Source organism: Pecten maximus, chromosome 2 (genome assembly GCF_902652985.1).
Source record: "Pecten maximus chromosome 2, xPecMax1.1, whole genome shotgun sequence".
Lineage (NCBI taxonomy): Eukaryota > Metazoa > Mollusca > Bivalvia > Pectinida > Pectinidae > Pecten > Pecten maximus.
This window is the reverse complement of record NC_047016.1, coordinates 818,056-841,765: the sequence shown is the minus strand read 5'-3', so window position 1 is coordinate 841,765 and position 23,710 is coordinate 818,056. Positions and strand designations below refer to the sequence as shown.

General features: G+C 36.8%; 1 protein-coding gene across 1 annotated transcript in view; it reads left to right on the top strand.

Annotated features, from left to right (window-relative positions):
* Window positions 1–23,710, top strand: part of LOC117344190 (zinc finger and SCAN domain-containing protein 2-like) — a 74,335-nt gene that overhangs the window by 31,730 nt on the left and 18,895 nt on the right. The window contains exon 2 of the mRNA XM_033906848.1: window positions 17,189–17,326. Within this exon, the coding sequence (XP_033762739.1) occupies window positions 17,189–17,326 (138 nt within the window). The remainder of the gene's footprint in view (window positions 1–17,188; window positions 17,327–23,710) is intronic.

Here is a 23,710-nt window from a genome sequence, read left to right as displayed (position 1 = left end):
AATAATCTACACTCTATATCATATACTGAGTAATCTACACTCTATACTATATCATATACTGAGTAATCTACACCCTATACTATATTATATACCGAGTAATCTACACTCTATACTATATCATATACTGAGTAATATACACCCTATACTATATCATATACTGAGTAATCTATACTCTATACTATATCATATACTGAGTAATCTACACTCTATATCATATACTGAGTAATCTACACCCTATACTATATGATATACCGAGTAATCTACACTCTATATCATATACTGAGTAATCTACACTCTATATCATATACCGAGTAATCTACACTCTATATCATATACTGAGTAATCTACACCCTATACTATATCATATACTGAGTAATCTACACTCTATACTATATCATATACTGAGTAATCTACACCCTATACTATATCATATACTGAGTAATCTACACTCTATATCATATACCGAGTAATCTACACTCTATATCATATACTGAGTAATCTACACCCTATACTCTATACCGAGTAATATACGCCCTATACTCTATACCGAATAATATACACCCTATACTCTATACCGAGTAATATACACCCTATACTCTATACCGAGTAATATACACCCTATACTCTATACCGAGTAATATACACCCTATACTCTATACCGAGTAATATACACCCTATACTCTATACCGAGTAATATACACCCTATACTCTATACCGAGTAATATACACCCTATACTCTATACCGAGTAATATACGCCCTATACTCTATACCGAGTAATATACACCCTATACTCTATACCGAGTAATATACGCCCTATACTCTATACCGAGTAATATACGCCCTATACTCTATACCGAGTAATATACGCCCTATACTCTATACCGAGTAATATACGCCCTATGCTCTATACCGAGTAATATACACCCTATACTCTATACCGAGTAATATACACCCTATACTCTATACCGAGTAATATACGCCCTATACTCTATACCGAGTAATATACGTCCTATACTATATCATATACCGAGTAATATACGCCCTATACTCTATACCGAGTAATATACGCCCTATTGTCCATCAATCATCCAGACATATAACAATAGGAAATGCATCTGTAAAAGAGTTATTGTTTGAGCTATAAATTCAATCTCTTCCATGTTTACGATAACAGATTGCAGTTTGTTTATGACACACCTCTTCTATATTGTAAATAATTGATACACTTATCATTGGGATACGTGAACTAAATCGGTCGGCATTTTCTCACATATAAAACCCTGTAACCATTACAGCATGCAGACGTTCGGGCTGATATTAACGTAATTATCACCATAGATACTTGCTTTATATTGCCGACAGATTTACTCATTTTGTACTTTATAGTTTTACATCAAATAGGTATGCCAGTCTCTATTCACAGCATAACACATCAGCACTGTCTTGGTTGTTGGTGAATATGTTCGTATTTCTGGCTAACTATAATGCTTATTTGGTTGTTGGTGAATATGTTTGTATTTCTGACTAACTATAATGCTTATTTGGTTGTTGGTGAATATGTTTGTATTTCTGACTAACTATAATGCTTATTTGGTTGTTGGTGAATATGTCTATATTTCTGGCTAACCATAACGCGTATTTGGTTGTTGGTGAATATGTCTATATTTCTGGCTAACCATAGTACTTATTTGGTTGTTGGTGAATACGTTTATATTTCTGGCTAACCATAACGCTTATTTGGTTGTTGGTGAATATGTTTATATTTCTGGCAAATCATAATGCTCATTTGGTTGTTGGTGAATATGTCTATATTTCTGGCTAACTATAATGCTTATTTGGTTGTTGGTGAATATGTTTATATTTCTGGCTAACCATGATAACGGACCAGAGAAGTACATATGAGTAGCATCTTATTCATTATTTGAGTACAAACCTAATTATGAATGTTTAATTGCATCAAACCGCTTTTCGTTTTTCTAGGACTCGATGCTATTTATCTGAGTGTGCGTATATCAAAAAGGGAAATTAAAAAATCCAATGATGGTTTAACGAAAAAGTGTAAATTTTGAATTCAAATTGTTTACCCCTAAACGGTGGATTAATGATAAATTTTAAATTTTGGATCTGAACTGTTTACCCCTATACGATGGATTAGTGACTAAGTTTAAATTTTGTATCCGATCTGTTTTCTACTATACGGTGGATTAATGGTAAGGTTTAAATTTTGGATATGAAATGTTTACCCCCTATACGATTGATTAATGATAAAGTTGAAATTTTGGATCTGACCTGTTTTCCCCTGTACGATGGATTTATGATAAAGTGTAAACATTGTATCTAAACGGTTTACCCGCTAATGCTATTTTTTGTACAGTAGACTTTGTAGTTTAGAATATCACTCGTTTTAACTTTAGGCTATTGTTTGGTATATACATTTTTGGGATACAAATCTATAGAACATGTAAGAACATTGAACAATAAGTACAATATGATGTAGAACAATAAGTACAATAGGATGTAGAACAATAAGTACAATAGGATGTAGAACAATAAGTACAATAGGATGTAGAACAATAGTACAATAGGGTGTAGAACAATAAGTACAATAGGGTGTAGAACAATAGTACAATAGGGTGTAGAACAATAGGATGTAGAACAATAAGTACAATAGGATGTAGAACAATAAGTACAATAGGATGTAGAACAATAAGTACAATAGGATGTAGAACAATAAGTACAATAGGGTGTAGAACAATAGTACAATAGGATGTAGAACAATAAGTACAACAGGATGTAGAACAATAAGTACAATAGGATGTAGAACAATAAGTACAATAGGATGTAGAACAATAGTACAATAGGATGTAGAACAATAAGTACAACAGGATGTAGAACAATAAGTACAATAGGATGTAGAACAATAAGTACAATAGGATGTAGAACAATAAGTACAATAAGGTGTAGAACAATAGTACAATAGGGTGTAGAACAATAAGTACAATAGGATGTAGAACAATAGTACAATAGGATGTAGAACAATAGTACAATAGGGTGTAGAACAATAAGTACAATAGGGTGTAGAACAATAGTACAATAGGGTGTAGAACAATAAGTACAATAGGATGTAGAACAATAGTACAATAGGATGTAGAACAATAGTACAATAGGGTGTAGAACAATAAGTACAATAGGGTGTAGAACAATAAGTACAACAGGATGTAGAACAATAAGTACAATAGGATGTAGAACAATAAGTACAATAGGGTGTAGAACAATAAGTACAATAGGGTGTAGAACAATAAGTACAATAGGATGTAGAAAAATAGTACAATAGGATGTAGAACAATAAGTACAATAAGGTGTAGAACAATAGTACAATAGGATGTAGAACAATAGTACAATAGGATGTAGAACAATAAGTATAATAGGATGTAGGACAATAAGTACAATAGGATGTAGAACAATAGTACAATAGGATGTAGAACAATAAGTACAATATGGTGTAGAACAATAGTACAATAGGGTGTAGAACAATAAGTACAATAGGGTGTAGAACAATAAGTATAATAGGATGTAGGACAATAAGTACAATAGGATGTAGAACAATAGTACAATAGGATGTAGAACAATAAGTACAATATGGTGTAGAACAATAGTACAATAGGATGTGGAACAATAAGTATAATAGGATGTAGGACAATAAGTACAATAGGATGTAGAACAATAGTACAATAGGGTGTAGAACAATAAGTACAATAGGGTGTAGAGCAATAAGTACAATACGATGTAGGACAATAAGTACAATAGGGTGTAGAACAATAAGTACAATAGGGTGTAGAACAATAAGTACAATAGGGTGTAGGACAATAAGTACAATACGATGTAGGACAATAAGTACAATAGGGTGTAGAACAATAAGTACAATATGGTGTAGAACAATAGTACAATAGGGTGTAGAACAATAAGTACAATAGGGTGTAGAACAATAAGTACAATAGGGTGTAGAACAATAAGTACAATAGGATGTAGAACAATAAGTACAATAGGATGTAGAACAATAAGTACAATAGGATGTAGAACAATAAGTACAATAGTATGTAGAACAATATGTACAATAGGATGTAGAACAATAGTACAATAGGATGTAGAACAATAAGTACAATAGGGTGTAGAACAATAGTACAATAGGGTGTAGAACAATAAGTACAATAGGATGTAGAACAATAAGTACAATAGGGTGTAGAACAATAAGTACAATAGGGTGTAGAACAATAAGTACAATAGGATGTAGAACAATAAGTACAATAGGGTGTAGAACAATAAGTACAATAGGGTGTAGAACAATAAGTACAACAGGATGTAGAACAATAGTACAATAGGATGTAGAACAATAGTACAATAGGATGTAGAACAATAAGTATAATAGGATGTAGAACAATGAGTACAATAGGATGTAGAACAATGAGACATGGGTTATGTTTATCTATGTTAATATCGATAAATTCATCTAACGATAGGTAAAAATAAGATAGTTAATGTATTGTACTGACTGATAATGTACCTAGTGTCAAATATAACCTGTTCCTCTATGTAAGGAGATAAAAAGTGTCAAAAGCCTTTAACAGACTGGAGGCGAATATATTAAAACATATATAATGATACCGTCAGATGATCCGGGTGTTAATGTTGTAATATCGTCAGTCTGTCTTGTCAGGCGACATTCCCGAGGATGACACATCATTGTATACAGAAAACTCTAGTTTTTGTGTTCTATTTCAACGTTTAGCTGTTTTTAATGTGATAAGTTTCTATCTATATCATATAGTGTATGTTTGAAGGACATCATGTCCAATTCTAAAATAAATGGCATGGTAATATAGCTGTAAAGGTGAACTCAAAACTCTCATCAAGATCGTCAGATCGTTTACTAAGTCTGCTGACGTGGCCTGTACTCCGGGCTCGATTAAATCTCGGGAGTTTCGCTAAAACTTTAGGGACAAGTTAAAGAGGATTTCCCACTTCAATGTCAGTGTTAAAAAGAGCTAGTTGTTGTTTTCTTCACCAGCTAGGCGTCCTAGGCGATACCACGCCGCAAATCATGGCTTTTACTTTTGGGTGACAAAGTGTACGCATTAAGTATTCCAAGAAAGTGAGTAATATTGTCTCGCAATTCTAACTAAGAATGTACGCAACAGAAAATCCACTAAGTGAGTTACGGGGTCCTAAGTAGAGAGGGACAGATAGGACATATAACTGTCCACTGGTTCACAGATGGACTATCTATGTCAGTTTAGAATGACTGTTATTATATATACCCGACATCGATACACAGATTGAGTGCACTTCCCTGTTGGTCAGTTGGTAAGACTGACCGCTGACCGACACCGTACCTAGGGTATTGTTGGAATACTGCACCTCCTTCGGCTCGTCATTTAACACCTCCACACAAACAGCATGTATTATGTATAGCGGTCTGTCATAATTCCTAGAAAATGGCAGAATCTCTTGCCACATGAATGACACAATCGGGAAATCAAACCACCTGATTTTTTTTCTCAGGAAAATATTTCGTTTCGCCAACAATTACGAGTAGTGAAAATGGATCAATTGTGTTATAAATATACCGCCAGGTCGTCATGTGTAGTGATAATGTATTCTTCACCGACAGATAGTGAAAATACAACATCTTAACATGGCGATTTAACATTAAAATATTTATATAGTATTTGTAAAGACAGCTAAAAGCTGACGCAAGCTGACGGTGACATGAGAGACACGACTTTCTACTTATATAGGGGAAGGAGTGGAAGTACTGGTGGTCAATTATACTTCATAATACTGCTACTATACAAATATAGTGTATTATATTATATTATACTGTTAGTATATAATACAGGAGTAATATATAGACGGTCCTACTATACTGTGTTATATTATACTGTTAGTATATAATACAGGAGTAATATATAGACGGTCCACTGTACTGTGTTATATTATACTGTTAGTATATAATACAGGAGTAATATATAGACGGTCCACTATACTGTGTTATATTATACTGTTAGTATATAATACAGGAGTAATACATAGACGGTCCACTGTACTGTGTTATATTATACTGTTAGTATATAATACAGGAGTAATATATAGACGGTCCACTATATATACTGTGTTATATTATACTGTTAGTATATAATAAAGGAGTAATATATAGACGGTCCACTATACTGTATTATATTATACTGTTAGTATATAATAAAGGAGTAATATATAGACGGTCTACTATACTGTGTTATATTATACTGTTAGTATATAATACAGGAGTAATATATAGACGGTCTACTATACTGTGTTATATTATATTATACTGTTAGTATATAATACAGGAGTAATATATAGACGGTCCACTATACTGTGTTATATTATACTGTTAGTATATAATAAAGGAGTAATATATAGACGGCCCACTATACTGTGTTATATTATACTGTTAGTATATAATACAGGAGTAATATATAGACGGTCCATTATACTGTGTTATATTATACTGTTAGTATATAATACAGGAGTAATATATAGACGGTCCACTATACTGTGTTATATTATACTGTTAGTATATAATAAAGGAGTAATATATAGACGGTCCACTATACTGTGTTATATTATATTATACTGTTAGTATATAATACAGGAGTAATATATAGACGGTCCACTGTACTGTGTTATATTATATTATACTGTTAGTATATAATACAGGAGTAATATATAGACGGTCCACTGTACTGTGTTATATTATATTATACTGTTAGTATATAATAAAGGAGTAATATATAGACGGCCCACTATACTGTGTTATATTATACTGTTAGTATATAATACAGGAGTAATATATAGACGGTCCACTATACTGTGTTATATTATACCGTTAGTATATAATACAGGAGTAATATATAGACGGTCCACTGTACTGTGTTATATTATACTGTTAGTATATAATACAGGAGTAATATATAGACGGTCCACTCTACTGTGTTATATTATACTGTTAGTATATAATAAAGGAGTAATATATAGACGGTCCACTATACTGTGTTATATTATACTGTTAGTATATAATACAGGAGTAATATATAGACGTTCCACTATATATACTGTGTTATATTATACTGTTAGTATATAATAAAGGAGTAATATATAGACGGTCCACTATACTGTGTTATATTATACTGTTAGTATAAAATAAAGGAGTAATATATAGACGGTCCACTGTATTATATTATATTATACTGTTAGTATATAATACAGGAGTAATATATAGACGGTCCACTATACTGTGTTATATTATACTGTTAGTATATAATAAAGGAGTAATATATAGACGGTCCACTATACTGTGTTATATTATACTGTTAGTATTTAATAAAGTAGTAATATATAGACGGTCCACTATACTGTGTTATATTATACTGTTAGTATATAATACAGGAGTAATATATAGACGGTCCACTATATATACTGTGTTATATTATACTGTAAGTATATAATAAGGAGTAATATATAGACGGTCCACTATACTGTGTTATATTATACTGTTAGTATATAATACAGGAGTAATATATAGACGGTCCACTATACTGTGTTATATTATACTGTTAGTATATAATACAGGAGTGATATATAGACGGTCCACTGTACTGTGTTATATTATACTGTTAGTATATAATACAGGAGTAATATATAGACGGTCCACTATACTGTGTTATATTATACTGTTAGTATATAATACAGGAGTAATATATAGACGGTCCACTATATATACTGTGTTATATTATACTGTTAGTATATAATATGGAGTAATATATAGACGGTCCACTATACTGTGTTATATTATACTGTTAGTATATAATACAGGAGTAATATATAGACGGTCCACTGTATATACTGTGTTATATTATACTGTTAGTATATAATACAGGAGTAATATATAGACGGTCCACTATACTGTGTTATATTATACTGTTAGTATATAATAAAGGAGTAATATATAGACGGTCCACTATACTGTGTTATATTATACTGTTAGTATATAATACAGGAGTAATATATAGACGGTCCACTGTACTGTGTTATATTATACTGTTAGTATATAATAAAGGAGTAATATATAGACGGTCCACTATATTGTGTTATATTATACTGTTAGTATATAATACAGGAGTAATATATAGACGGTCCACTGTACTGTGTTATATTATACTGTTAGTATGTAATACAGGAGTAATATATAGACGGTCCACTGTACTGTTTTATATTATACTGTTAGTATATAATACAGGAGTAATATATAGACGGTCCACTATACTGTGTTATATTATACTGTTAGTATATATAAAGGAGTAATATATAGACGGTCCACTATACTGTGTTATATTATACTGTTAGTATATAATACAGGAGTAATATATAGACGTTCCACTATATATACTGTGTTATATTATACCGTTAGTATATAATAAAGGAGTAATATATAGACGGTCCACTATACTGTGTTATATTATACTGTTATTATATAATACAGGAGTAATATATAGACGGTCCACTATACTGTGTTATATTATACTGTTAGTATATAATAAAGGAGTAATATATAGACGGTCCACTGTACTGTGTTATATTATACTGTTAGTATATAATACAGGAGTAATATATAGACGGTCCACTAAATGTGTTATATTATACCGTTAGTATATAATAAAGGAGTAATATATAGACGGTCCACTATACTGTGTTATATTATACTGTTAGTATATAATACAGGAGTAATATATAGACGGTCCACTATACTGTGTTATATTATACTGTTAGTATATAATAAAGGAGTAATATATAGACGGTCCACTATACTGTGTTATATTATACTGTTAGTATATAATACAGGAGTAATATATAGACGGTCCACTATACTGTGTTATATTATACTGTTAGTATATCATAAAGGAGTAATATATAGACGGTCCACTATACTGTATTATATTATACTGTTAGTATATAATACAGGAGTAATATATAGACGGTCCACTATACTGTGTTATATTATACTGTTAGTATATCATAAAGGAGTAATATATAGACGGTCCACTATACTGTATTATATTATACTGTTAGTATATAATACAGGAGTAATATATAGACGGTCCACTATACTGTATTATATTATACTGTTAGTATATAATACAGGAGTAATATATAGACGGTCCACTATACTGTGTTATATTATACTGTTAGTATATAATACAGGAGTAATATATAGACGGTCCACTATACTGTGTTATATTATACTGATAGTATATAATAAAGGAGTAATATATAGACGGTCCACAATACTGTGTTATATTATACTGTTAGTATATAATACAGGAGTAATATATAGACGGCCCACTATACTGTGTTATATTATACTGTTAGTATATAATACAGGAGTAATATATAGACGGTCCACTATACTGTGTTACATTATACTGTTAGTATATAATAAAGGAGTAATATATAGACGGTCCACTGTACTGTGTTATATTATACTGTTAGTATATAATACAGGAGTAATATATAGACGGTCCACTATACTGTGTTATATTATACTGTTAGTATATAATAAAGGAGTAATATATAGACGGTCCACTATACTGTGTTATATTATACTGTTAGTATATAATAAAGGAGTAATATATAGACGGTCCACTGTACTGTGTTATATTATACTGTTAGTATATAATACAGGAGTAATATATAGACGGTCCACTATACTGTGTTATATTATACTGTTAGTATATAATACAGGAGTAATATATAGACGGTCCACTATACTGTGTTATATTATACTGTTAGTATATAATACAGGAGTAATATATAGACGGTCCACTGTACTGTGTTATATTAAACTGTTAGTATATAATAAAGGAGTAATATATAGACGGTCCACTATACTGTGTTATATTATACTGTTTGACTAGAATATCCCCCGTTTGAAGGTGTTTTGTTTTATTATAACATCCTTGTTCAGGGTTTCATGTTTAATTATAATATCCGTATTTTTTCTAATTCCATTGAGGCATTCTACTTTTGTTTGTTTGATTTGAATGTGTGTCAACGTATTATTATGGCAGCATCGTATCCTTTTGTTTCAGAAATGTATTGTTCGGAACATTAAAATTAATCATATTGATTAAAAAGATTTGCAATTCATCATCGCTTGAATTGATGAAGGTTTTTACTTCTCAATATCAGTTAGTATATATTGGTTCCGACTGCTTGGTAAGCTGCCATCTACCAGGCTGTCATTTACCTCCAAATCCACCCGTACATCATCCAGTTTTAAAGTTGATTGTAACGCGGTTTGTTAGCAGAGATAAACATATAAAGTATTCATGGTAGTTCTCAAAAGGCAAGAGGAGTCGCGCCATGATTGACTAGCACTATTGATGGTTGTGGTCTTTAAAAATACATAGGATCACTGAGTGGCTTTGTAGGGATGACAGCAGAGAAATTAGAAGGTGAAAAGTTACGAAAATCTACTAATGTGTCAGAAGCACGGCATGCGGGGCTATTGGACTGTATCATTGGACTTTTATAGGGATCGGTTTGTCTTTTAACCCGACGACAGGCCTCCCAGCATCTCTTTCTCAGTCATCTCGGCGCGGGGCAGCTCCCTACACATTCAGTCTATAGACAAGATCTGGACGGAACACATATAGTATTCCGTATAATGATATTGTTTTCTTCACATTCGATAATAAAATCTCGTCAAGCAAAACGCTACAAAACTTGTATTTACAAGCTAACTGTTGTCGACGAAGCTGAGTGAGCGCATAGCAACAAACACAATGCATACTGCACAACAGAGAAATCAGCACAGCCACGAACTGATTGCCTGTAATTTGTCTTATAAATATTTGATAAGAGAATTATAGCCATTCCATGGACAAATTCACTTAAGCGGAAAGATTGCTTCGTGTCACTACGGTAAAGGGCGATAAATATTCATATGACAGCAAATATACTGCATTTATTCTTCCAATCCCAAACGTATTGTTAAAATAATTATATTTCACAATGGGAAAAAAGGAAAATGCTTTCGTGAATAGTGGATGTAGCCCATAACAAATGGCGGATACTGTCTGATAAGTCATGCTTTATAGTGATTGATAAAATGTAGCACTGTGTCTATTGACAGACAGATTGAGACTAGAGAGTCGGGAAACTCGCGGGGAGAGGCGTTGGTTTTAGAGGGGGTCGGGGTAGGTGAGTCGGGGAGAGGCGATGTGTTTAGAGGGGGTCGGGGTAGGTGAGTCGGGGAGAGGCGATGTGTTTAGAGGGGGTCGGGGTAGGTGAGTCGGGGAGAGGCGATGTGTTTAGAGGGGGTCGGGTAGGTGAGCCGGGGAGAGGCGATGTGTTTAGAGGGGGTCGGGGTAGGTGAGTCGGGGAGAGACGTTGGTTTTAGAGGGGGTCGGGGTAGGTAAGCCGGGGAGAGGCGATGTGTTTAGAGGGGGTCGGGGTAGGTGAGCCGGGGTGGGAGTCAAGCTAGATGTCTGGATTCAGATGAGAGTCATTATAGGGCACTGGGAAAGATAAGGTATACATGTATGTGCTTGAGGAAGGGGGATCGGGAAACACCAGAACGCAATAGATATGATAGAATTGTTCAACATTACCCGGGGTTAAAGGTGTTTTGTATAGCAGGATATCACTGACCCTGGGTATACAGTGGTACACGTAGGATATCACTGACCCAGGTATACAGCGGTACACGCAGGATATCACTGACCCTGTGTATACAGCGGTACACGCAGGATATCACTGACCCTGGGTATACAGTGGTACACGTAGGATATCACTGACCCTAGGTATACAGTGGTACACGTAGGATATCACTGACCCTAGGTATACAGTGGTACACGTAGGATATCACTGGTCCTGGGTATACAGTGGTACACGTAGGATATCACTGGTCCTGGGTATACAGCGGTACACGTAGGATATCACTGACTCTGGGTATACAGCGGTACACGTAGGATATCACTGACCCTGGGTATACAGCGGTACACGTAGGATATCACTGACCCTGGGTATACAGCGGTACACGTAGGATATCACTGACCCTGGGTATACAGCGGTACACGTAGGATATCACTGACCCTGGGTATACAGCGGTACACGTAGGATATCACTGACCCTGGGTATACAGTGGTACACGTAGGATATCACTGACCCTGGGTATACAGTGGTACACGTAGGATATCACTGACCCTGGGTCAGCGGTACACGTAGGATATCACTGACCCTGGGTATACAGCGGGTAGGATATCACTGACCCTGGGTATACAGTGGTACACGTAGGATATCACTGACCCTGGGTATACAGCGGGTAGGATATCACTGACCCTAGGTATACAGTGGTACACGTAGGATATCCCTGACCCTGGGTATACAGCGGTACACGTAGGGTATCACTGACCCTGGGTATACAGTGGTACACGTAGGATATCACTGACCCTGGGTATACAGCGGTACACGTAGGATATCACTGACACTAGGTATACAGTGGTACACGTAGGATATAAATGACCCTGGGTATACAGCGGTACACGTAGGATGTCACTGACCCTGGGTAAACAGCGGGTAGGATATCACTAGTCCTAGGTATACAGTGGTACACGTAGGATATCACTGACCCTGGGTATACAGTGGTACACGTAGGATATCACTGACTCTGGGTATACAGTGGTACACGTAGGATATCACTGACCCTGGGTATACAGTGGTACGCGTAGGATATCACTGACCCTGGGTATACAGCGGTACACGTAGGATATCACTGACCCTGGGTATACAGCGGTACACGTAGGATATCACTGACCCTGGGTATACAGCGGTACACGTAGGATATCACTGACCCTGGGTATACAGTGGTACACATAGGATATCACTGACCCTGGGTATACAGCGGTACACATAGGATATCACTGGTCCTGGGTATACAGTGGTACACATAGGATATCACTGACCCTGGGTATACAGTGGTACACGTAGGATATCAATGACCCTGGGTATACAGCGGTACACGTAGGATATCACTGACCCTGGGTATACAGCGGTACACGTAGGATATCACTGACCCTGGGTATACAGCGGTACACGTAGGATATCACTGACCCTGGGTATACAGCGGTACACGTAGGATATCACTGACCCTGGGTATACATCGGTACACGTAGGATATCACTGACCCTGGGTATACAGTGGTACACGTAGGATATCACTGACCCTGGGTATACAGCGGTACACGTAGGATATCACTGACCCTGGGTATACAGTGGTACACGTAGGATATCACTGACCCTGGGTATACAGCGGTACACGTAGGATATCACTGACCCTGGGTATACAGTGGTACACGTAGGATATCACTGACCCTGGGTATACATTGGTACACGTAGAATATCACTGACCCTGGGTATACAGTGGGTAGGATATCACTGACCCTGGGTATACAGCGGTACACGTAGGATATCACTGACCCTGGGTATACAGCGGTACACGTAGGATATCACCGATCCTTTGTATACATTGGTACACGTAGTAATATGACAGTGCTATACACGGTTGATAAACGTGCCTACAAGCTGTTAGTGTAACAGGTTTCCTTGTTACAGGGTGTGATAGAGAGACGAGAGGTCGCGCCTCAGCCATGATTTAAAATCCGAGCTCCGCCGAGATAGTTGGCCTTGACAGATACCAACCATCCAGGGCTCCTTTCATTTTCTTTTGACTCAATAAACGTAGCGATATTCTTTCCTGGAAGCTACTGACTCAATAAAGGAAGCAATTATTTTGAAGAAAATTTCGCTTTGATTCCCACCGATCGTTTTTATTCAATTTTGCTTGGGTTTTATTTTAAATAAACAACTAAAAGTAAAGTGGTTTATTTAATATTGTGTTAGCGTTTAAAAATACTGAAATAACATTCACACACCAAACTAGAGTGATGAAAATGTACTACCTTTACAACACCCTGGAAGGATGAAACATAACATCGTTCTTAGGATGGGAGACAACACACCGGAAGGGTAGGAGACAACACATCGGAAGGGTGGGGTACAATACACCGGAAGTGTGGGGTACAATACACCGGAAGGGTGGGGTACAATACACCGGAAGGGTGGGGTACAACACACCGGAAGGGTGGGGTACAATACACCGGAAGGGTGGGGTACAATACACCGGAAGGGTGGGGTACAACACACCGGAAGGGTGGGGTACAATACACCGGAAGGGTGGGGTACAATACACCGGAAGGGTGGGGTACAATACACTGGAAGGGTGGGATACAACACACCGGAAAGGTGGGAGAGAACACACCGGAAGGGTAGGATACAATACACCGGAAGGGTAGGATACAACACACCGGAAGGGTAGGATACAACACACCGGAAGGGTGGGATACAACACACCGGAAGGGTAGGATACAACACACCGGAATGGTGGGATACAACACACCGGAAGGGTAGGATACAACACACCGGAAGGGTGGGATAGAACACACCGGAAGGGTAGGATAGAACACACCGGAAGGGTGGGATAGAACACACCGGAAGGGTAGGATAGAACACACCAGAAGGGTAGGATACAACACACCGGAAGGGTGGGATACAACACACCGGAAGGGTAGGATACAACACTCCGGAAGGGTGGGATAGAACACACCGGAAGGGTAGGATAGAACACACCGGAAGGGTAGGATACAACACACCGGAAGGGTGGGATACAACACACCGGAAGGGTAGGATACAACATTCCGGAAGGGTAGGATACAACACCGGAAGGGTGGGATACAACACACCGGAAGGGTGGGATACAACACACCGAAAACGTAACACAAAAAACATCGGAAGGATGAGACATAACTCATTGGCGGATGAAAGAATAACAGTATCTCTATAGAGTAACAGTATCTCTATAGAGTAACAGTATCTCTATAGAGTAACAGTATCTCTATAGAGTAACAGTATCTCTATAGAGTAACAGTATATCTATAGAGTAACAATATCTCTATAGAGTAACAGTTTCTCTATAGAGTAACAGTATCTCTATAGAGTAACAGTATCTCTATAGGGTAACAGTATCTCTATAGAGTAACAGTATCTCTATAGAATAACAGTATCTTTATAGAGTAACAGTATCTCTAAAGAGTAACAGTATCTCTATAGAGTAACAGTATCACTATAGAGTAACAGTATCTCTATAGAGTAACAGTATCTCTATAGAGTAACAATATCTCTATAGAGTAACAATATCTCTATAGAGTAACAGTATCTGTATAGAGTAACAGTATCTCTATAGGGTAACAGTATCTCTATAGAGTAACAGTATCTCTATAGAGTAACAGTATCTCTATAGTGTAACAATATCTCTATAGAGTAGCCATATCTAAAAATAGTAACAGTATCACTATAGAGTAGCCATATCTAAAAATAGTAACAGTATCTCTATAGAGTAGCCATATCTAAAAATAGTAACAGTATCGATATAGAGTAACAGTATCGATATAGAGTAACAGTATCTCTATAGAGTAACAATATCTCTATATAGTAACAGTATCTCTATAGAGTAACAGTATCTCTATAGAGTAACAGTATCTCTATATAGTAACAGTATCTCTATAGAGTAACAGTTTCTCTATAGGGTAACAGTATCTCTATAGTGTAACAATATCTCTATAGTGTAACAGTATCTCTATAGAGTAACAGTATCTCTATAGAGTAACAGTATCTCTATAGAGTAACAGTATCTCTATAGAGTAACAGTATCTCTATAGAGTAACAGTATCTCTATTAGTAACAGTATCTCTAGAGAGTAACAGTATCTCTATAGGGTAACAGTATCTCTATAGAGTAACATTATCTCTAAAGAGTAGCCATATCTAAAAATAGTAACAGTATCTCTATAGAGTAACAGTATCTCTATAGGGTAACAGTATCTCTATAGAGTAACAGTATCTCTATAGAGTAACAGTATCTCTATAGTGTAACAGTATCTCTATAGAGTAACAATATCTCTATAGGGTAACAGTATATCTAAAGAGTAACAGTATCTATATAGGGTAACAGTATCTCTATATAGTAACATTATCTCTATAGAGTAACAGTATCTCAATAGAGTAACAGTATCTCTATATAGTAACATTATCTCTATAGAGTAACAGTATCTCTATAGGGTAACAGTATCTCTATAGAGTAACATTATCTATATAGAGTAACAGTATCTCTATAGAGTAACAGTATCTCTATAGAGTAACATTATCTCTAAAGAGTAACAGTAGCTCTATAGGGTAACAGTATTTCTATAGGGTAACAATATCTCTATAGAATAACAGTATCTCTATAGGGTAACAGTATATCTATAGAGTAACAGTATCTCTATAGTGTAACAGTATCTCTATAGGGTAACAGTATCTCTATAGAGTAACAATATCTCTATAGAGTAACAATATCTCTATAGTGTAACAATATCTCTATAGAGTAACAATATCTGTATAGAGTAACAATATCTGTATAGAGTAACAGTATCTGTATAGAGTAACAGTATCTCTATAGGGTAACAGTATCTCTATAGAGTAACAGTATCTCTATAGTGTAACAATATCTCTATAGAGTAGCCATATCTAAAAATAGTAACAGTATCACTATAGAGTAGCCATATCTTAAAATAGTAACAGTATCGATATAGAGTAGCCATATCTAAAAATAGTAACAGTATCGATATAGAGTAACAGTATCTCTATAGAGTAACAGTATTGTACGTAGTTTTGCATAAAGGTCATGGCCAACAGAAATTATTATGGACGACTAATTGGTAGAACCTAAGGGAGGGAAACATGCTTTCCCATAGAATACGATAAAAATGGCGTCAGACAAGGCTCCTGATTTTTGTATCGTTTGTTAGACCTCATTTTCCATTAATCCACAAAGGACATAATAAGGTTACGTAAGACTCCTTCCTGCTTTACACCCCCATCCCCACCCCCCAACCCCCACCTCGGAATACGATTTCGATTACCTCAGTTTCCGCTAGGTTCTTTTTCCCCCCAGATAATTTATCATGAATAATATAAACTTCTCTTATCTCACACAGAACCGGATGATGCCGGCCAAGACTGTTACTTACATTCACCCAGTCCCTCTTTTGAGTCTGAAAATAGTGACGACGTCGGTATGGAAGCCAGCCAATCAAAATCCAGTACGATTGGTCCCATCGCCGATAACAACAATGGTAAGTTTTCTTTTACGCTTTTGTTTGTTTGTTTGTTTGTTGTTGTTTTTTTGCGGCGGATGGGGGAGGATTCGATTGTGTTAATGGTTGATAATGCTTATTGTTTCCCCTTGTAGATCTGATAGATTCATTGATAAGAAGAAAAAAATATGACTTATTATTTGTTATGTATCACTAAATAAAGCAATGACAATGTCTTGTTGCAGTAAAATCTTTAACGATTTAATAAACCCGTATGTTGCTCTTTTTGGCATGATAATGATGATACTATACAATTATAGCATCCTGATAATGTCCCTACATAGTTTTATTAACCCCAGACAAATTAACAACCAAGAACAAAGCCCGAAGTTGATATTTCTTTCAGGTGAATATATTGCAATCACGGTTAAACTATACGTTAAAATAAGTGTAATGCGTTAATTTATTGATAATCACTTTCCAGGTTTCAGAGTTATCTTCGTCTGCGCTATAATGGCACACAAAATATTGGACATTGCTGGACAATGCCAGGGGAAAGTAAAACAGAATATAATTTTAGAAACACATAATGATATCATGATAATTTTAGAGCTACATATGTATGATAAATTTAGACCTACACTGTACATATGCATGATAAATCAAGCTATATAATAAAATCACGATAAATTTAGAGCTACATTTGTATGATAAATCAAGCTATATAATAAAATCACGATAAATTTAGAGCTACATATGTATGATGAATTAAGCTGTATAAAAAGCATGATAATTTTAGAGCTACATATGTATGATAAATTTAGACCTACACTGTACATATGTGAGATAAATCAAGCTGTATAATAAAATCATGATAAATTTAGAGTTATATATGTATGATAAATCCCAAGCTCCATATGTTTGGTAAATTTAGAGCTACAGATGTATGATCAATTTCAGTCTATGTAATAATATGTAAAATAAATTTCCAGCTAAATACAAAGTATATGTATGATAAATTTCAAGCTATATAATACAATCATGATAAATTTAGAGCTACATATGTATGATAAATCAAGCTATATAATAAAATCTTGATAAATTTAGAGCTACATAATTATATATAATAAATATTAAGCTACATATGTTTGGTAAATTTCAGTCTATGTAATATTCAAGTTAAATTTCAAGCTATATATGAATGATAAACTCCAAGTTATATAATACTATTATGGTAAAAAAAAACTACACATGTACATGTATGATAAATTTCAAGCTATATACATGTAATAATATCATGGTAAATTTCATGCTACATATAAATGATAAACTCCAAGCTATATACATGTAATAATATTATGATAAATCTAGATTTATGATAGACTTTGTTTGATGAAAGCGATGGTCGGGTATTCTCTAGATTTATGATAGACTTTGTCTAATAAAAGCGATGGTCGGGTATTCTCTAGATTTATGATAGACCTTGTCTGATGAAAGCGATGGTCGGGTGTTCTCTAGATTTATGATAGACTTTGTCTGATGAAAGCGATGGTCGGGTGTTCTCTAGATTTATGATAGACTTTGTCTAATAAAAGCGATGGTCGGGTATTCTCTAGATTTATGATAGACTTTGTCTAATAAAAGCGATGGTCGGGTATTCTCTAGATTTATGATAGACCTTGTCTGATGAAAGCGATGGTCGGGTGTTCTCTAGATTTATGATAGACTTTGTCTGATGAAAGCGATGGTCGGGTGTTCTCTAGATTTATGATAGACTTTGTCTAATAAAAGCGATGGTCGGGTATTCTCTAGATTTATGATAGACTTTGTCTGATGAAAGCGATGGTCGGGTGTTCTCTAGATTTATGATAGACCTTGTCTGATGAAAGCGATGGTCGGGTGTTCTCTAGATTTATGATAGACTTTGTCTGATGAAAGCGATGGTCGGGTATTCTCTAGATTTATGATAGACCTTGTCTAATAAAAGCGATGGTCGGGTGTTCTCTAGATTTATGATAGACCTTGTCTAATAAAAGCGATGGTCGGGTGTTCTCTAGATTTATGATAGACTTTATCTGATGAAAGCGATGGTCGGGTGTTCTCTACGCGAGACCCTCAAACTTCGGGAATTAGCTGACTACACATGTATAGCCTCAAGGCTGGTCTTGGGTTATCGGACTATTGTCAAGTTTGGACATATTGTCCGGAATCGACCACTAATTCGATCCAATTGACCATGTGTCGTGTAAGTAAAGAGAGCGTGACTCTACCACAATGCCGTTTGTAATTAAATGAAGTAATTGTGATAATGCAGTGAACAGCCCTGATCGTCTCCGACACAGATGGCTGAAATCTCTACCATCAGATTGACGGAACGCATCCGCCTTATCCTGTGGGGACGGAGTCAATTGGGTAGGAGGTGAAAGTTATAGACCTTGGTCAGTCTAGGAGGTGTTGGCTAGACGCTAGTTCCCTCACGTGACACGTGTCAGAAATCATACCGGGTTTCCGTATAGACTGAAGGCCTAATTGTTTTTATGGAAAATGGTCCTGACCAATGTCATAGTGACCCATGGCCGTGCTGGACCAGCAGCGGCAACAACGTATGTAATATTTTGGTTTAATATTATCTCTGCTTTACTCTGGCAGTTTCTTGTCCGTCCTCTCCAACCCGATCGACCCGAAGCAAAAACTGATCATGTTAAATCACGTGATGTGCGGCATCATTCTAAACAATCTCAAACTTTTGGTTCCGTAATGTACGAAGCTAAAGTGAACATTTTGACCAAGAGAATCTGTGAATGGGCAAATATCACAGCAAAAGTTGTTTTGTAAATCACGCACTTTTTCATTTCCACGAGATATGCCTTATCTTGTCAAGTACCGATTCCGATCAGTTGCTATGACGCCAAAATAGTCGGTGTCACGCAGAAGTTTGGTCCAATCTGTGATACACCTGTCATATTAGTCTGATCTAAAGAGGATAAGGCTCCGGAGGGCATCTTTAACGAATGCAACAAGTTTCTAGCGCTCGAGTGATAGGTCGGTTTGGATGTAAATGGCCGAGCAGGGATTCGACTGCGGTCGAAGTAACCATTGTTCGTATCTATATCGAGGAATAACTGGTATCTGTAGTTCCGCTGAGACCGTTAAGTTACCTCATTTCCGTAATGTCTATCTGCTTTTCGTGTGGATTCGAGACACTAACTATGAATCAAGATCAATCAAGTCTAATATTGACCAATGAAAATCGTTGGTGTGATTTAGCGCGGTCGGCCGCACTGAGCTTTATGAGCGTATCAAGACATTTATGCGGCAGTAAAAGGTGCGCGTGCTCAGCAGACTGGCAGGGCGCGCCCCCTAGCGGCGCGTGATTGGCCAGACGCGTGTACACTCCCAATCTAACAGTAGGATTCATTTTTAATGAAGTAACAACACACACATTCCATCCACAACAAATGCTCAGTGTCTGAAATTTGATTAAATTAGGGCGCTAATGTTGATGGCATCTTGATGCCAGCAGAAGCCTCCTGTGTAAGCTACAAGGATCTATAAATCTATCGATGGAGCCTAATGTTCGCGAACCGGGACCTTGGTCCTCACGCAAGACGCTAGTTTACGAGAATTAAAAGATAAACATGGCTATTTAATGCCGCCTCGAAGCCTGCTATTTATTGACGTAGTTCACCACCCTTGTCACTGACCTGGGGTCAAAATCTCGTGCCGTCTGCCATGTCCAATCCGATGCAGATATCACTAAAACGTTCCCGCCATTTCCAGGATGTGTTGCGCTGATTTATCCAGTTATGACCACAATAATGATATTGTCACTAGACCACAGCTGTTTGACAGAAATTATACTGGAAACTAAATATGGTTTACTTATTCCAAGGACGTAGATACACATCTCTAAATGATAAAGTAGATATAACAGATCAGTATCGTCATGTGATGCTACATCAGAACCAGCTATCTGCAGTGATGATGTTGATATTATATGCTTAACACAGAAGTCAAGACGCACACAATGACGTCCCACTCACGCAGACTGACGTCATTATCATATGGAAGAAAGTAATTAAACCACCGAATGACATCACTTAACCCGGTTAACGGTACTCCATTCTCACACATGATGTCTCTCTCATTGATTGATCTGATCTCACAAGAGATAACGTCACTCTCACGGACTGACGCTACTTGTCCCTTCTCAAACATGAAAACGTTACTCTCACACCTAATGACGCTTCTCTTACACGGATAGACACCACTCACACGGGATAACGTTACTCTCACATCTAATGACGCTTCTCTTACACGGATAGACACCACTCACACGGGATAACGTTACTCTCACACCTAATGACGCTTCTCTTACACGGATAGACACCGCTCACACGGGATAACGTTACTCTCACATCTAATGACGCTTCTCTTACACGGAAAGACACCACTCACACGGGATAACGTTACTCTCACACCTAATGACGCTTCTCTTACACGGATAGACACCACTCACACGGGATAACGTTACTCTCACACCTAATGACGCTTCTCTTACACGGATAGACACCACTCACACGGGATAACGTTACTCTCACACCTAATGACGCTTCTCTTACACGGATAGACACCACTCACACAGGATAACGTTACTCTCACATCTAATGACGCTTCTCTTACACGGAAAGACACCACTCACACGGGATAACGTTACTCTCACACCTAATGACGCTTCTCTTACACGGATAGACACCACTCACACGGGATAACGTTACTCTCACATCTAATGACGCTTCTCTTACACGGAAAGACACCACTCACACGGGATAACGTTACTCTCACACCTAATGACGCTTCTCTTACACGGATAGACACCACTCACACGGGATAACGTTACTCTCACACCTAATGACGCTTCTCTTACACGGATAGACACCACTCACACGGGATAATGTTACTCTCACACCTAATGACGCTTCTCTTACACGGATAGACACCACTCACACGGGATAACGTTACTCTCACATCAAATGACGCTTCTCTTACACGGATAGACACCACTCACACGGGATAACGTTACTCTCACACCTAATGACGCTTCTCTTACACGGATAGACACCACTCACGCGGGATAACGTTACTCTCACACCTAATGACGCTTCTCTTTCACGGATAGACACCACTCACACGGGATAACGTTACTCTCACATCAAATGACGCTTCTCTTACACGGATAGACACCACTCACACGGGATAACGTTACTCTCACACCTAATGACGCTTCTCTTACAAGGATAGACACCAATCACACGGGATAACGTTACTCTCACACCTAATGACGCTTCTCTTACAAGGATAGACACCACTCACACGGGATAACGTTATTCTCACATCAAATGACGCTTCTCTTACACGGATAGACGCCACTCACACGGGATAACGTTACTCTCACACCTTATGACGCTTCTCTTACACGGATAGACACCACTCACACGGGATAACGTTACTCTCACACCTAATGACGCTTTTCTTTCAGGGATAGCCGCCACCCACACGGGATAACGTTACTCTCACCTCACGTAGTGATAAATTTAACAATTTAGTTTTAAAACCAGACATCACTCACCAAGGACAGAAAAATACATCTGTTCTGATGTAATAAAATTGTACATGATGCCAATTATGATAAAAAAATGAATTGTTGTCTCATTTTGATTTCATCTTGAACGAAAAGAATATGATATACCGGAGATCAATGCCGGCCTTTCTGATAAAATTCAGTATATTGAAGCACAGTACACTTTTCTAGTATGGCGAGACATTCTAGACGACAGCAGTGCCGATAAGTACCGTAATCTATTTGATATTATAAACATCAATATTTGAGGAGGATGTGCTGCTCTACTTGTTCTCGAGGTTTGTCGGGGTTTAAAAGGACATTTATTAGTTTGCATTATTTAGAAGTGTTGGTTCGCCACGCTCTCATATCTCACGATTTATGTGACGCTTTCAATAATGCAGAGATTTTTTCAAGAAATTCTTATATGGAAGTGATTTCGATGCCAGTAGATCTGATAGCACTGTGTTCAGTGGAGCGTTCTATGGAAACACTGAATTATTTTGTTATAGTTTCCACATTAAAGAGGGGATCACCTTCATGTTGAAGGAATTAACTCCTTACCAGCTAGATGTAGAGGGGATTAACTCCCGACCATGCAGATGTAGAGGGAATTAACTCCCGACCACCTAGATGTAGAGGGGATTTACTCCCGACCACCTAGATGTAGAGGGGATTAACTCCCGACCACCTAGATGTAGAGGGGATTAACTCCCGACCACCTAGATGTAGAGGGGATTGACCCCCGACCACCTAGATGTAGTGGGCATTTACTCCCGACCACCTAGATGTAGAGGGGATTA